Genomic DNA, 18,230 nt, shown 5'->3' on the forward strand with positions numbered 1-18,230 from the left:
AATTATATGTTACAATATGGGGGCACGGTGGCTTAGTGGTTAGCACGTTTGCCTCACACCTCCAGGGTTGGGGGTTCGATTCCCGCCTCCGCCTTGTGTGTGTGGAGTTTGCATGTTCTCCCCGTGCCTCGGGGGTTTCCTCCGGGTACTCCGGTTTCCTCCCCTGGTCCAAAGACATGCATGGTAGGTTGATTGGCATCTCTGGAAAACTGTCCGTAGTGTGTGATTGCGTGAGTGAATGAGAGTGTGTGTGTGTGCCCTGCGATGGGTTGGCACTCCGTCCAGGGTGTATCCTGCCTTGATGCCCGATGACGCCAGAGATAGACACAGGCTCCCTGTGACCCGAGGTAGTTCGGATAAGCGGTAGAAGGTTATTTTATGATTTTGTAACTATTTTTTAACCTAAATTTCTACTCAATTAAAATAAAAAAATCAGGAGCTATGCTATGTTGGCATTCTCACTCGTTATTAAGATTTATTTTTATATTTAAAAATGGAATCGGATTCAATTTTGATTAGCTGGAACTGAAATGACCTGCTTGTGAAGTGGACAGGAAACAGCATCAGACGTCCGAGCAATGATTATGGGGGTGCAGGTTATTCAGCTGTAAGCTTTAGCATGTATTTAGCGAGTGTATTTTTCCTGGTTTATTAGGTGGTGTACAGACTGGAGCTCAGCACCAAGCACAAGACGCCGCAGGTTTACGGGACAGCTGAGTGTGAGACAGGTGTCTGTTAGGAGGTTTATGGAGCACTTTTCATCTGTCTGTCAGCTCTACTCAGCAGAGGAAAGACAGGAATGTGGAATCCTCGAATCCCAACGCTCCAAGCCTGAGCTGTCTCTTCAGACAGGTCACATTTCAATTAGCGACTGAACCCTGGATCACATTCCTCAACGCGAGCAAGGCTACAGGATACAACTGCTCACGTGATTGACGTGCGAATGCAGGCGTGCAGTGAATTTATATTTTCAGTCTGAGCTACAATCACAGAGTCTCTGAGTCGTCTTTAAACTCACCGACAGAGCCGTGTAGAACTATGGGTGATAAACACAGCTGGTGCTGAGACATACCAGACATGCCTTAAATGGACAGATAGAGAGAGAGCAGCAGAGAGAGAGAGAGAGAGAGAGAGAGAGAGAGAGAGAGAGAGAGAGAGAGAGAGAGAGAGAGAGAGAGAGAGCGAGCAACAGAGAGAGAGAGAGAGACAGAGAGAGGGTGAGAGAGAGAGAGACAGAGAGCGACAGAGTGAGAGAGAGAGCAACAGAGAGAGAGAGAGAGACAGAGAGAGGGTGAGAGAGAGAGAGACAGAGAGACAGAGAGAGGGTGAGAGAAGGTGAGAGAGACAGAGAGAGGGTGAGAGAGAGAAAGAGAGAGAGAAAGAGAGAGAAAGAGAGAGAGAAAGACAGAGAGAGGGTGAGAGAGGGTGAGAGAGAGAGAGATGGGGGAAGAAAGAGAGAGAGAGAGAGAGAGAGAGAGAGAGAGAGGGTGAGAGAGACAGAGAAAGGGTGAGAGAAGGTGAGAGAGACAGAGAGAGGGTGAGAGAGAGAGGGGGAAAGAGAGAGAGAGAAAGAGAGAAAGAGAGAAAGAGAGAGAGAGAGACAGAGAGAGGGTGAGAGAGGGTGAGAGAGAGAGATAGGGGGAAGAAAGAGAGAGAGAGAGAGAGAGAGAGAGAGAGAGAGAGAGAGAGAGAGAGAGGGAGAGAGAGAGGGTGAGAGAGAGAGAGAGAGAGAGGGAGAAGAAAGAGAGACAGAGAGAGACAGAGAGAGGGTGTGAGAGAGAGAGAGGGGGAAGAAAGAGAGAAAGAGAGAGAGAGAAAGAGAGAGAGAGAGAGAGGTGGGGGGGGATTCAAACCATACAGAAAACCACCAACGCACTTAAAAGCCACAGTCATCCAAATGAGGAGGATAAACTAAAAAAACAAGTGATAGAGAGGAAATGAGCGGTAAATAGATAAACTGAAAAAAGTGATAGAATAGAACTGGGATAAACTAAGAGTGATGGAGAAGTCCATGGATAAACTGAAAGTAATCATGGATACATTGATAGTGTGAAGGAGGGACGAAGTGATAGAACGGAAAGTGAGTGGAAGACGGACGAACTGATAATGTGACAGCGTAGCTTAGGTGTAAAGTGACAGAGCGGTGGATGGAAAGAAGGACAGAGTTAAGGAAGAATAAAAAGATAAAATTATAATTGAGAGTGAAAAACTAATATAGTGATAGTGATAGAGAGACAAAGTGATAAAGTGACAGAGCGAAAAACTTATAGATTGTTAAAGAGCACTAGGTGGATAAACTGATACAACGATAGAGAGATAGAGAGGGGAATAAAATGATACATTTACAGAGTGATAGATGGATAAACTGATAAAGTGATATAGCAGGTAGAAAATAAAATGATAGATAGAGTGAGAGAATAGTACAAGGATAAAGTGATAGAGAGAGAAATTGACAAAGCGTTAGAGTAAGACAAGGAAAAACTGATAACATGATAGAGTGATATAAAAAGTTTACAAGAAGATCAATAAACTAAACTGATAAACCAATAGAAAGATGAGGGGATAAAATGTAGATGACAGAGTGATGGTAGACGTATAATGACTGATAGATAGATAGATAGATAGATAGATAGATAGATAGATAGATAGATAGATAGATAGATAGATAGATAGATAAAATGAAAGAAGAGTAGAAACAGACAGAGCGATATAAAGAGAGGGGCAGAGAAATAAACCGATATAAGTACAGTAATACACCAGTACAGACAGTGCAAGACTGAACAGAAGGATAGAGCTAAGATAGAGCGGCGAGAGAGAAAGAGAGAGATGGAGTGATAGACGGTCACAGAGAGATGGAGTGATGGACAGATCTGACAGTACCTCAGCTTTGTGCTGCTTGTCGTCTTTATCCGTGTGGTTGTGATCCTCCTCCATACTGACCAGCTTCAGCTTCAGATACGAAACCTCATCCATCAAATCCAGCTTCTGAGTCTCCAATGAGGTGCGGTTCAGTAGCTCCTACACACACATACACACACACACACACACACAAACACACATGATATCTACACACACATGATCAAGGCGACACAACGTGACATTCTGTTGCTCTACAAGCAAGTTTCCCAAGATCAAATCCTGGGCCTCTGCCAAGCGCCGCTAAATATACACACTGAACCGACGCTATTTTTACTTCCTCTGTACCCCCCTAATGTGTGTTTCTCTGCATTCCTCCGTCTAACAGCTAATTTCAGCAGATCCCCAGGACTCCAGAGCGAAGTCTCAGCTGTGAACAGACTTAATGTCCCATGATTCTCCTCAGAGGAGAACGAGAAAGCTGATGTATGAGCTTTTTATTGTCGTTTTAACTTTGACACTAAAACAGAGTCTGATTAGTGAGTTTGACCCGAGACACTGGGTGGATTAGGATCTGGGTGATTGTGTGCGTTCTCTTTCTCTCTCTCACACACACACATACAAACACACACAGTAATACAGGGATAAAAATCATACTGTATAAAGATCGTTGCTCGAAAGTGAGTCACATGAGAAAACGCTCAGTCTCCGGTTTTCATTTCACATGAAATGAATCACTGCTGATTCCAGTTCCAAAGAAAAAGACACTTCTGCTTTCTGCTTGTTCAGTTACTCAAAATAACTTGAACTTAAACTTAAACCGGCAGTCTGTAACGTTTGGACGTGTTGTCTCTGATGTTTAAAGGTGCTCCGTGTACTGATTACAGGTGTTGAGTGTAATGATTAAAGGTGCAGTCAGTACTGTTTAAAAGGTGCAGTGTGTAATAATTAAAGGTGCAGTGTGTACTTGTTAAAGTGGCTGAGTGTAATATTTAAAGCTGCAGTGTGTGCTGATTAAAGCTGCAGTGTGTAACGTATAAAGATGCAGTCAGTACTGTTTAAAGGTGCAGTGTGTAATCATTAAAGGTGCAGTGTGTGATGATTAAAGCTGCAGTGTGTGATGATTAAAGCTGCAGTGTGTAATGTATAAAGATGCAGTCAGTACTACTTAAAGGTGCAGTGTGTAATAATTAAAGGTGCATTCAGTACTGTTTAAAAATTCAGCATATAATAATTAAAAGGTGCAGTCAATACTGTTTAAAGAGGTAGTGTATAATGTTTAAAAATGCAGTCAGTACTGTTTAAAGGTGCAGCATGTAATGTTTAAAGATGCAGTCTGCAGTGTTAAAAATCGCAGTCTGTACTGTTTAATGGTGCAGTCTGTAATACATAAAGGTGCAGTATGCAATGATTAAAGCTGAAGTGCATAACATTTCAAGTTTTAGTCTATCATCATATGCTAAATTTCATAAATTTCACACAGAATAGATGACACGGATATAGATATAATACCTAAGTAAGGACATCACAGGCCATTATCTCATACTGTACACATTACCTGTAGAATAGACTAACTGTGTCTCACCACGTTATCGACTCTGTAGAACTATTATTCCGACCACTAAAGACAGATTCACAAATAACCTGCCTGATCTGTCTCAACTCCTTACTATAGACTTAAACGCAAACGATCTAGATGTAATGACTAACAGCATAGGCGCTATATTCACTAGCACATTAGACACTGTTGCCCCCATCCGATAAAAGAAGTTTAGAGACAAAACACCTGCACTGTGGTATAATAGTCATATTCACACCCTCGAGAGAGAAACCCGTAACCTCGAGGTAAAGAGGAGAAAAACTAAATTAGAGGTTTTTATAATTGCGTTTAAGGACAGTACAGTATGTCCAACTATAGACAAGCTCTAAAAGCTGCTAGGGCTGAGCACCTGAGCAAACTCATAGAAAATAACCAGAACAATCCCAGGTTCTTATTTAGCACAGTGGCTAGATTAACAAAAACCAGAGATCTGAACACACTATTCCATCACAGTTCAGTAGTGAGGACTTCCTGAGAAGCTGAGAAACATCCTGTCTGTATCTGATGCTGAGAAGCTAGTTGATGCATTCATGACCTCCAGACTTGACTATTGTAATGCATTACTAGCTGGTTGTTCTGCATCTTTAATAAATAGGCTACAGTTTGGTCCAAAATGCAGCTGCCAGAGTTCTAACCAGAACAAGAAAGTATGACCATATAACCACAATTTTATCATCTCTACACTGGCTACCTGTTAAGTATAGAATTGATTACAAACTGCTGCTAGTCTACTGCTGTCTAACTAGTCTTCTAACACGTTACAACCCTTCACGCTCTCCGAGATCACAAAACTCAGGACTTCTGGTAGTTCCCAGAATATCAAAATCTACTAAAAGCTGTAGAGCGTTTTTGAATTCAGCTCCCAAACTTTGGATTAGTCTCCCTGATAGTGTTCAGGGCTCAGACATTGAATTGAATTTTTCCTTGCCTTAGTCACCTCGGACTTGCTCATTGGGGATAAATACAAATACATTTAAATATATCTAATATTAATCTTGAATTTTTGTATTATATTAATCTTTATATTAATCTTTTTGTTTTATGTTTTTGTTCTGTAAAGCTGCTTTGAGACGATGTCAATTGTAAAAAAAACGCCACACAAATAAACTTGAATTTGAATTCTATGATGTTTAAAAGTGCAGTCTGTTTTATTTAAAGTTCAGTCAGTAATGTTTAAAGGTGCTGTCTGTAATGTTTAAAGATGCTGTCTGTAATGTTTAAAGCTACAGGATATAATGTTTACATTTTCAGTGTTTCATACTGTTATGTATGTAGTGTTTCAAACTACAGTAAATAACTTGAATTTAAAGGGTTGGGAGAAAAAAACAACCCAAAAAAAGTGTTTCAGGTTCAATCCTGAGCTTGTTACACTCTCTGTGTGACTTTTCCCTTATTTCACGCGGTCCCTGAGGGCTTCCCTTGGGTTCTTCGTTTTTTTTTCCCCACCTCAGAAAAACATGCTGGTAAGTGGACCGGATAATCTAAATGGCCTGAAATGGACTGTCTCATACCCAGTGTTCAGAGCCATTAATCCCTTAACAGAATAAAGCACTTAGTAAGGAGGAATAAATCAAAAATATCAAATATCAAGCCTTGACCGGATGTATACTGTATACACATATTGTAAAACCCACCCTGTACTCCGGTAAAGAACAATAGGCAAGTTAAAGGGTTTGATAGAAAACTGAAACTATTAAAAAACCTCGATAATAAATTTAAAGGTAAAACTGTCTACAACCACAGATCAAGTTCCACCGAGTCTAAATCCACCATCTAATCTAAACATGAGCATCATTACAGAGGTCTAGCATAGAGCACAAGGGATTCATTAGGACACACGTCTGCGATCGGAAACGGCTGTTGCTTCAAAGGGCAACAACAAAAACAGCTTTGAGCTTATGAGGAGGTGAATCGTGACCGGGCTTATCGGCTCGAACAGAACACGTCCAGTGGCTGTATAAACACACAGACGTTCCATCCCATATGATAAGCCTTAAACGCAGGGCTTGGTCCAACAGATTTATGACTCGCTGCTTAAGAGACAATTATACTGTACAAATTCCTCATAATCGGCACAGAGTAAGTGCAATGTAGGAAACCGAACACAGCTGAATGTCAGTTACGGTACTGTTTAAAGTTACAGTGTGTAATGATTAAAGGTGAAGTCTGCAATGTTTAAAGATGCAGTGTGTAATGAACATTGGTGCAGTCTGTACTTTTGATTGCTTTTGATGATTAAAGGCAATGTCTGTGATGTTTAAAGGGTCAGTGTGTAATGTTTAAAGGTGCAGTCTGTAATGATTAAAGGTGATGTCTGTGATGTTTAAAGGGGCAGTGTGTAATGTTTAAAGGAGCAGTGTGTAATGATTAAAGTTGATGTCTGTGATGTTTAAAGGGGCAGTGTGTAATGTTTAAAGGTGCAGTCAGTACTGTTTAAAGGTGCGGTCAGAACAGTTTAAAGTTGTAGTGTGTAACGTTTAAGGTCGCGGTCTTTACTTTTTAAAGGTGACGTCTGCAATGTTTAAAGGGAAAGAGAGTAATGTTTAAAGGTGCAGTGTATAATAATTAAAGGTAATGTCTGTGATATTTAAAGAATCAGTGTGTAATGTTTAAAGGTGCAGTCTGTAATGAATAAATGTGCAGTCTCACTCACTCACTCTCTCACTCATTTTCTACCGCTTATCCGAACTACCTCGGGTCACGGGGAACGTGCAGTCTGTAATGATCAAAGGTAATGTCTGCGATGTTTAAAGTGGCCGTGCGTAATGTTTAAAGGTGCAGTGACCTTTAAACCATTGGGACCTTCAGTTAAAGATAAAAATTGTGCAATGGAGTTACAAAACGTCCAGTAGTGGTACTGAGTACTTTGCTGTTATCAAACTAGTTACGTTTGTGTTCCTGAGCTAAGCTCCTTTTTTGTAAGGAGTAAAAACACTAGTCTTTCTTAGGATTTGTACTGTAAAATTCAAGGCCATGAGCTTTATAACATTACTGCCAATAAAATATCCAGAAAAGCTCACTGTGATGTTATTTACGATATATTTTATGATATTATTTATGACCTTCATTACAGTATTTGGAAGGAACTTGGCCAGAGACCACTTGACCAGATGAAAAGTGGCTCTCTGGTGTTTCTACCATTTTATAAACATTTGTACTGAAATCAAGTCGATCTAATCGACATACATTTATATCTAAAGTACATGAACTGAATTGACTCTCAGGTGGAAGAGGAACACTGGAGCACTCAAACTTGTCCAGGCAAGCAGAGGAAGCCAGAAGGACGCACTATTTATCTGTCCATCTCTCTTTATCTGTCTCTCCTGCACTTCTCCACTGAATTCTGACATTCCATCTATATCTGATTCTCATAGTGTGTGTGTGTATGTGTGTGTAGGTGTGTTTGTGTGTGTGCATATGTGTGTCTGAAAAAAAAACTTGTACAGTGTGCAGATGATAAACATGTGGCATTTCCAGGATACAGATTGGATATTTCTAATATTTTGATATTAACTCAGTACATTGTTTTTATTTTATTTGACTGGAAAGTAACAATAGTGGGGGGCACGGTGGTTTAGAGGTTAGCAAGTTCGCCTCACACCTCCAGGGTTGGGGGTTCGATTCCCGCCTCCGCCTTGTCTGTGTGGAGTTTGCATGTTCTCCCCGTGCCTCGGGGGTTTCCTCCGGGTACTCCGGTTTCCTCCCCCGGTCCAAAGACATGCATGGTAGGTTCATTGGCATCTCTGGAAAATTGTCCATAGTGTGTGATTGCGTGAGTGAATGAGAGAGTGTGTGTGTGTCCTGCGATGGGTTGGCACTCCGTCCAGGGTGTATCCTGCCTTGATGCCTGATGACGCCTGAGATAGGCACAGGCTCCCCGTGACCCGAGGTAGTTCGGATAAGCGGTAGAAAATGAGTGAGTGAGTGAGTAAGTAACAATAGTTACTACAGGCTCTGAACAAAACTGTCAATCTGTGAATAAAATTTCCTTTTAAGAGAAAAATAGAGACACTAAAGTGATCAAAGTACACTAGACTGATCAAAGTATAAACCACACGAATAGAAGGATGACAAAGCACAGAGCTGTAAACATTAATCATTAAACATTTTGTCAATCTGGAGTTCATATAGAAATTTAAGTATTAATGACGTGATGAAGAGAGTGACATCTTATATAGAGACACTACAGGGCCAAATGTTTGTGGACACCAGAGCATCACACTCATCATGTGTGATTGTTGAACAGATTTAACCCAGATTTCTTCTCCATTTCCTGTTAGTATCTGCGAAGACTTTCCGCTACTTGTTGGAGCGTGTCTGTTGGGATTTGTGGGGATTTCATTCAGCTACAAGAGCATTAGTGAGATCAGACTCAGATGTTCAGGATGTTGATGAGACTCCAGTTCCAGTTCATCCCAAAGGTGTTCAGTGAGGGTTGAGTCAGAGACAGGGCTCTGTGCATGACAATCGAGATCTTCTACTCCAACCATAAGCATCACATCGTGTCTTCATGGAGCTCAGTGCTTTGTGAATAGGTGCAATGTCATGCTGGAACAGGGTTTGGGCCTATGAGATCCACTGAAAGGAAACTGTAACACTTATGCCCCTTTTCCACCAAAAAGAACCAGGTGCTGGTTCAGAGCTAGCACTGGTGCTGGTTCAAAGTTGGTTCCACTGGCGAACCTTCTAAGAACCGGTTTGTCTTTCCACTGGCTATAGAGCCGAGTCTGATGTCACTGTATACGTGTCACGTGTGCCAGCAACGTTAGCGCAGCAGCGTCAAACACAAACACATCAACAATAGTGGATGTTGCTTTACTGTTAATGCTCATGGCTTTGTGAACCTACATTAACACCCAAACGTGGCGAATCCAACGTGTACGTGCAGCTCCATGTAATCTGTATAAACGGAGGTTGTAATCGAGAAAGTACATAACGTTATTTTATCATTAACACAGAAAAAAGTTAGCCTTAGCATGTAGCTACCTACTATCATGTGTGCTGATAATGTATCATATTGCGGTAAAGTAAAAGTGTATTAAACATTAGTATACTTAAGGTACATTATCAAATGCGCTAACAGTAGCCCCGCCCACAGCCCCGCCCACAGCCCCTGATGTAAGCGATTCTTAAGTCTAAACCAGCAACGTTTTGGTGCTACTTAAGAACCACTTTTCCTGGTTCAGAGCCGGTGCTTTGGCTGTCGAAAAAGAAAGAACTGGTTCTAAATTAGGCTCCGAACCAGCACTCAAACTGCCTCGGTGGAAAAGGGGCATAACAGAACCCCATATGGGTTTGATGGTCTGATATCCACATACTCAGACACACTATCTATTGTGTGTATCTTCTGAAGTGAATGTGTGGCGATGATGTCACACACCAAACCTGTCCTGGCTGACCGACTACATTTGGAATCAAGAGAAGGTCGTACTATGGCTTTATGTACACAGGTGTACAGATGAACAGATCTGTCTGAGAAGCTGTTAGCGTGCTCCTACCTGCTGGAGCATTTCCTCAGTGGAGATAAGTTTGTAGTGATGTTCCTCCAGAGAAGCTTCCAGATCTCTGATCTTCTCTCCCTGAGCCTCCACTTGCTCCGTCAGAACACTCACCTATACACATACAGTACATTAACACACACGCGTTAACATGAGAACTGAATCACGTATATCAACACGGTCAGATTTCTCTGTTGGAATTAAATATTCAAAGAAAAAAAATAATAATAATTAAGATCCAACTTTCCACATGTTCCTACTCAAACACATGTCTTACATTTTTCAGCTAATCAACACTTACCCTGGCACCGGTGTTTCCACCAGCAAGTGAATTGAAGGTGAAGTAACAGTTATGTAAATGTAAGGAGTCTCCAGTGTAACAGTGCTTTACTATCACACTATACCGTTTCTATACTATACTATCACACTATACTATTACTATACAATTAATCTACTATTTCTATGCAATAATATCACACTATACTATAATGTACTATTAATCTACTGCATTTACATTTTTTTATTTCAATTTATACAACTGAGCAATTGAGGGTTAAGGGCCTTGCTCAGGGGCCCAGCAGTGGCAGCTTGGTGGACCTGGGGTTTGAACCCATGACCTTCCGATCAGTAGTCCAACGGCTTAACCACTGAGCTGTACTATACTATAATATCACACTATACTATCACTATACTACCAAACTATGCTATTATCACTTTACTAATAATCTACAATTACTATACTATTACTATAATATCATTATATTACAGAACTGTATGTCAATAAATAAATATGACATTAATTATTAATAATAAAAATCATAATCACTCTCAGGTTACTGTGGTGTCATGGAAGGAACAAACCGCATTAGCAGGAACTTTTGAGGTGGCAATGATTCTCAGTTCACATCTCATCACTCACCACTCTGACGTGTCCTCAATGTTGTTGAAAATGATCGTCATTAAAAAAACGCATTTATCAAATTTTTACTAATATAATAGAAACTCCGAAGCTAAATACTTTTTCACGTTTGAATGCAATAGGTTTCACTCCTACACACCATAGAGGCTTCCTCACACCTAAATCCACACACTACTCCACCCAAACAATACCCTTTCCACACACACACACACACAAACACACACACAAACACACAAACACACACACACAAACACACACAAACACACACACACACACACACACACACAAACACACACACACACACACACAAACACACAAACACACACACACACACACACAAACACACACACACACACACACACACACACACACAAATGCTCACTTAGCAAATCATGGCTCGGCTATTTTCACCCTTAGACAGAAACTCACCTGGTTTCACACACTGTTGATCACTCATTCAGCCTCTCTTTTCTCTTTTCCCTGTCATTCCCAGAACTCTTCTCTTGCAACGCAAGTCACGTTTGTTTAACCCGAAATTCTTTCCCTAGTGGTTTCACGCTATGTTCTTACACTTTAACAGACCACTTGAGCAAACTTGAAAGCAGAAACGAAAGTGCGTTAGCAATCTCGTGTTAAACCAACGGCAACTTTCCAATGGCTGTATAGCAGTGCTGAGTTTGTTCAGCTTGTTGTTTCGTCTTGCCAAAAAGCCGGCCCACCTGCTGCCAGACAGGTGAAAGGAGGAAGTGAAAGAGAGGTAAGAGCCAATAGGGTTTTGAGGTGGTGCGTAGCACAAAACTTTCCACCAATCATCCAAAGGGTCCTGCAGAAGCTTGAGGAATGTGGCAGAAGCGTGACTGCAGGCACTGTGTGTGTGTGTGTGTAACATAGAAAAGCAGGTTTCCACACACACACACACACACACACCTACCACTTTTTTGTCCACCACAATGACTGAAAGGTCTTTGTGAGGTCAAACAAAAGATTGTGTCTAGTTAAACTTGCCAGAGAATTAAACCACGGTCAAGAGTTAATCTCCATCTGGTAAATAAAAAAACGCCTATTAACTAACCCAAGCTGTTTAGTTTGTAGTAAACAGACACTAGAAACTAAATACTCTTGTATTTTTGCTTAATTCTGATATTTTGATTAAACTAGATCTGATACTTTGGATTAGATGGCTTACGTACACGTGCATGTATAAGTGACTCTTAGATGTTTCTGAGCATCTAAAATAACCTTTAGACACTTATTCCAAATCACCGTTCCAAGCTGTGTGTACTTGCAGCAACAACAACAACAACAACACCACCACCACCAAGACCTTTCGTCATTACAGTAACGGATAGAAAGGTTGTGTACTTTCTTGGTAACAAGCTGAAGTTTTTCATCCGATTATCTTTGAGTGAAAGTGAAGAAACGCTTCTTTATATCTGCTTTAACTTTATGTTGTTTCACAAATGTTCCATGACATTAAACGTGACTATAAACACGCCTTTGCCTTTGTCTATATTATTTTTTTAAACAGCCAAGAGATCAGTATTATCTTCAGTTATTTGAATACATCAGTAAGTAAAGACTCAATAGAATTAAAGTGAAATGACGTTTAATTACGTAATTAGGGCTCATGAGCGCCATTAATTTGTCCAGCCCTCTGAAGACTACTGATGCTTATGAGGATCTTTTTGTGAGCCTCATTTCAACGTCATTTCATTTTGTGACTAAAAGAATACGCGCTAACATTCTCTGAGCAATCAAACTGGCAAATGACATCTAAAGTATATCTTTTATAAAGTATATTTGCCTTCTGAAAGTTGGATAACATCTCAGCTCTCAGCCTGACAGACTCTATTGTGTGAAGGTGAAGATCCCGTGTTGAGTGGGGAGGAGCGACTTACCTGTAGAACCAGAGACTCTTTGTCCCCCTCTAATCTCTCCAAGCGCTCTTGATATGTCTCATTGTTCAAACAAGGCTGGCGGTTAACCTGCGACACACACGCACACGCACACGCACACACACACACACACACACACACACACACAGGGAAAAGCTGAGGTGAATGAACCAGCCAGTTCCAGATAAATGGCTGAGAATCAAAGGCATGATGCCAAACAGTACATGAAAAGACTCAGTTCAAGTGAAGGCAGACAAAAGACGTTATAAGAAACTTAAAAAGGTCTGAATTACAGTGTGGGATTCTTCAATATAAACGTAAAACTAGCTCAATAGCATAACATAGAAGAACATTTTCAAAAATTTTCAAAGTCTTCACCTACATGCTATGCACGTTTGAGTGTGTAGCAAAAAATGCTAACACTAGCACGTATCGGAAGAGAGCGTTGTTGCTTAGTAACGTGAAGTCCTCATTGCATCGCCTTTCTCATTCATTATTCCTTATATCATTCAATCTATATCCTGTAATTTCCCTTTCTCATCCCCTTTATTAATCTTTCCACATTTCTGCCATATTTATAAGATGAATCCGTTGAAGCAAACCATCACAACACTCATCCTTCATCACGCTAAGAGTTTTGGATTACATTAGAAAAGGTGTGCATGGATTTTCCCAAAACACTTTCCCAAATCTAATTCAGATAGTAGACCATTGTGTACCTTTGGGACCCTCGTTTTAACCTACTACGATTTGGGACACACTGATTCTAATCTCAAGTATAATTTAGGATTATAAACAAATTGGGATGCAGCAAGTGTACAGTATGCAGACGTTTAGCAAGCTAGCACTACTTGTCAAGTCTTTCATACAGATAATCTAAAGGTGTAATGATTGTGTAAATGAGTGGAAAAAGTCAAAAAGGTCCACATTTCCCTCAGATGTGTAAATGAATTAGAAGGAAAATGCTCACTGTGACTAGAATCACACCAGATTTACATTTAGCACTGAATGCTAACCAGAAATTTCTGTGGGTGCTGCCACATTGATAAACCATCACTGTTTGTAAACTTCTAGTGTTCTAGTATCAAAATATTAATACTTCTGCAGGTGTAGATGTCACACGTATGGGCCATTTATATATGGGCCATACCTATATATATGTGTGTCTTACATCCAGTTAAAGGGAACTGATTTGAGCTTAGCTCTGCATCCACTTCTGAAGAAAATAAATCTTCCTTCAGATCTTCAGCCTTATTAGCGACTTTTTGTGTCATCAGTGACATCCATATTGTGACGCTTATTAACTAAGTCAGCAAATACTGCTTCTGTCATATGAGATTAGAGTGCTTCAGTGCCTATCAGTGCTAAGCTAGCAGAGCTAGCACCATGAGAGCAGATATTTAATCTCTATATAAATGCTGTTGAGTTCAGGCCTGTCAGCCGTCTTGACCAAAAGTAACATTTTACAAAATCCCCCATAGGAAATGTCAGCTGTATTTGCCTGAGAGGTATTTAAAACACTTTAAAAAAAAAAAAAAACAGATCTACAGCACTTTTGAGTTTAGGACTGGCTTCTTCCACTAAAAATGAAAAGCTTTCCATTTCTGTAGCATGTAATAAGACTAGAGAAGCACTCAGACCTTCGCTGAGAGACCAGATTTAACAGCTCCTTGTTTGCCAAATGTGTGTTTTATGGCGCCAGTTTTCCCAACACCAGTTGTCATTGATAAGATAGTAAAAAATAAGCTAGCGATGAGAGTTAATGGCTTTAAAAATCTGCTGCGTTGGGACTGGGCAGATCTCTTAGTCTATAATGATTTGCACTTAATGAAACGCCGGGCTTCATCCTCCCTGGTGGTCTAGTGGCTGATTCAGCACTCTAACCACCACCGCCCAGGGTCGAGTCGCGGTGAGAGTACATGATTCTTGGGTAGTGAGGAATCAGTGGTTAAAGCTCTGGGTTACTGTTCACTAAATCAGAGGTCTAAGTCCAAGTGCTGGGCCATTTAACCCTGTAGAGTACTACATACATAATAAAGTCCTTCTCCTAAATCGTTCAATAGCGCATCTGAAGTTATAATTAGACACTTCTTTTTGCTTCCTTCCTTGATTAGTGTTGCAGAGGTCCTTGTTATTACTGTATAATGTGTGCTAACTGGGAACAGGCGATTAGGACGTAATTGGTGCTAATGGAAGTCTGGGGAACTGTAACGAGTTAGCTGATCATGCGACAGATCATGTGACTGGATTTGTTGTTCAATGTTTGACCAGGGTTCCCACTCTTTTTCAGAGATCATTTTCCAGGACTTTTCCAGGACATTTCAAATTTAGCAAAAAAAGACAAGGCTCACAGATTCATGGCCTAAAGTAATATGTTTTTCTCTCCAGAAGTCTTAAAAACAACGTACACTTTATGGCTATTACTTAACTATACTTTTAAAGACAATTTGTCATGTGAATGAAATTTCAACATTTCTAAAATAAAAAGACCGCACATATTAATACCCTTTCCTTTCTCAGGCCAATGCCGTCATGCATGCTTTAGTTTGCTGTGCATTCCCCTTGCACATGATATTCAGATTAACAAGGTTAAAATAACCTGCTTACCCGTCACCATTTGCTGAAAACATTCGAGCACTTAAACCATTCCTAGCACCTGAAACCGCCAACACAAGACAGCGTCATCCGTCACAGCGAGATTAAACAGCATAACAAAAAACCCGTCAAAACTCGGCGTCCCTGAACAGAGCGCTTTCTGTTACTAACGTTAATTGTTTCGACCAGTTGTAAACTGTTCTTTAAATGATCAAGAACATTTAAAAATAATAATTTTCCAGGACAACAAGATTTTTTCCAGGACAGTTTATGTTTTCTCTCATTTTCCATGTTTTCCAGGACTGGAACATTGGTCATTAATTTTCCAGGATTTCCATGTTTTCCAGGACGCGTGGGAACCCTGTTGACTAGGAATTCTGCAAAACGGATATTTTATTTTGGCCCAGAAATGCCATGCTGTAAATAATGTTAAATTAAGGAACCTTAAGTGAAATCTTACCAGTGTGGGAATTGAACAAAATGGCTCGTGGGAGCAGAGAAAAGAAAAAAAAAAAGGTTTTTTTTTTCTTTCATTAAGTATTTAGAATGACCAAACATGGTGCAGTACAAAAAAAGTCTGCATAGATATAAATTGTCCCTGGATATGTTTTCTTTTTTTTTTTTATAAATTCATTTGTGCATACTTGCTGGGGATTTCTGAAGGATTAAGAGATATACTTCGACATGTTGACCTAAAAAGCCATTTCCTGTCGCTTGCACGAAGTAGGAACTGGAGTTAGAATGTAGTTTATTGTCTACCAAGACAGACAAAGATTGTGTGTGTGTGTGTTCCATTGATGCAGCATCACCCTGGAATTTTCCCCAACAACTCAGTTGAGGACATTATTATTATGGCACCGTCCAAGAATGCGTGACGGAGCCGACGGTGTATGTTGTAATGAACCCCTCCCTGTATTAATATCCATGCAGCTCCTTTACACACCACTCACAGGGCAGGGTTTACAGCCTGGTGACTGGACGTCATCATCATCGCCTCACTTGCTGATTGTTTCCACATGAATGTAACGTTTAGGTGCTATGTGTTGTGCTCATGTGGGTGTAACAGTGCACCCTGCTGCCAGATCCCATTATATTCCTGTTTCTTCAGAACCACAAAAACACAAAAACCGACACATTCAACAACAATGTTGGGAAAAACCATGTGCTTAACAAAGTCCAATTCATGGAAGATTCCATAAATATGTATTGATGTTGACTATTAGTGTGCTCAAGTTATGTCAGAAAGATCGTAATCACGAGTTGAGCACAGACAGACATCCCCGCAAACCCGTAATTACGAGTGGGAAATTCAGAGTTTCTGTGATCTCTGTTCATAATGGAATTAAAGGACCCAACAAATTTGTTAACACTCAATGCTCACTTCTGAAGCTGATTTTCGGACCAAAGTGACTTGAACACAACGTACCTAACATCGTAATTATGACTTCCCGCACAGTTTATGCATGGAAAACCTTTTCTCTGTAGCTGAACACTGGAATTTTCCAGTTTGGCCAGAACTGGAATCACTTTCCCTAAAGTTTGAAGGCAAAATTGTGACCAAAAGCTAAATTTTAACTTTGACTGCATCTGGTTTTATTTTTTTCTTCGACGTGGCTGAAATCTCAAATCTGATTGGCCAGATGATCTGCATTATTTTTTATCAATGAGCTTGTTCTAAAACACCTTTGTTTCTATAGCAACAGCTCATTCACAGGATCTTGTACTGTATGTCTCCATGTGATAACTTTAAAAAAAAAACATGTTACTGAACAGATAATATATAATATATAATTATTGGCAAAATGCTGTGTTATGAAGAGGACACGCTTTATTGGAAAACAATCCACTTTTGAGTAGTAACAGTATCTCTGCTTTACATTAAGTCTCGTAACGGAATCATTTCATAAAGTATAGGAAAATCGTCCTATAAAAATACTAAAAAAGTAAACTTCAGGCATTAAAGATGTCTTGTCTGATAGATTACGTTTGTATAAACATGCTCATAACAGCACACATTCTCTGTAGTGTAATAAACCAGATTTGCAGACTGCTCTTACTCCAGTTTCTGCTCTAGGGAGGAGACTCAACAGGAAATGTTCTCTCAGGTCAACGGTCCAGATGATTTACTCCGTCAGTACTGTTTACAGCAGGCCGAGTGCGACCGGGCGACCTGAGCGCGTAAAATAGGAACCATACAGCGTTTGCATGCCACATTCAAATGCGTTTTAGAGGGGTTTTAACCTCCTTCCCTGCGCACATAAACAAAAATGATGGCTGGCTCCTATTAAACGCAAACAAGCTCTTATAATCTAATGATGAGGTGGAATTTTTCATTTCCTGCTTCCTCTTACCCTGAGTATAGTCAGCTATAGAGTTATAGCTGTCTGGGGCTGCTTCTTTAGAAGACGCCTTTATGTGTCACATATACATTACAGCACAGTGGAATTCTTTCTTCCCATATCCTAACATTGGATGTTAGGGATGGAGCACAAGGTCAGTCATGTTACAGCACCTCTGGAAAAGTGACAGCTAGGGGCCTTGCTCAAGGGCCCAACAGTGGCAGCTTGGCAGTGATGGGGTTTGAATCCTGATCCTCAGATCAACAAATCAGAGCGTAAACATTTGAGCCATACTGCTCTTTAGTGTAGTCTTGAAGCTATGAGGAAAATTTTGGCATCAGCTATGAACTATTAGACCTTCTTGCTGGTTATTGTAATTTTGTGTCTGAATTCGCACAGCCATGCTGTAAAATCTAATGGAGGTAAGGGTGGAACTCTCAATTATTTAGTTATTATTACTGTCCATGGTTTTTGAATGGGATAGGGCGCAGAAGAACCAGTCTCAATATTCGTTTAATTCACGTTTAA

The 18,230-nt window shown here is 40.3% G+C and overlaps 1 protein-coding gene across 10 annotated transcripts in view; it reads right to left on the minus strand.

Moving 5' to 3' along the window:
* ppfibp2b (PPFIA binding protein 2b) overlaps nucleotides 1–18,230 on the minus strand; it is a 77,972-nt gene that overhangs the window by 26,577 nt on the left and 33,165 nt on the right. For 9 of the 10 annotated variants that reach the window (XM_060885277.1, XM_060885276.1, XM_060885275.1 and 6 more), the window contains 3 exons: nucleotides 12,772–12,858; nucleotides 9,955–10,068; nucleotides 2,881–3,018 (listed from right to left, as the gene is read on the minus strand). In XM_060885277.1, coding sequence (XP_060741260.1) covers nucleotides 2,881–3,018; nucleotides 9,955–10,068; nucleotides 12,772–12,858 — 339 coding nt within the window. Of the gene's footprint in view, nucleotides 1–2,880; nucleotides 3,019–9,954; nucleotides 10,069–11,302; nucleotides 11,701–12,771; nucleotides 12,859–18,230 lie in introns of those variants that run through there. The other variant, XM_060885278.1, reaches the window with a different exon arrangement.

Source organism: Tachysurus vachellii, chromosome 13 (genome assembly GCF_030014155.1).
Source record: "Tachysurus vachellii isolate PV-2020 chromosome 13, HZAU_Pvac_v1, whole genome shotgun sequence".
Classification (NCBI taxonomy): domain Eukaryota; kingdom Metazoa; phylum Chordata; class Actinopteri; order Siluriformes; family Bagridae; genus Tachysurus; species Tachysurus vachellii.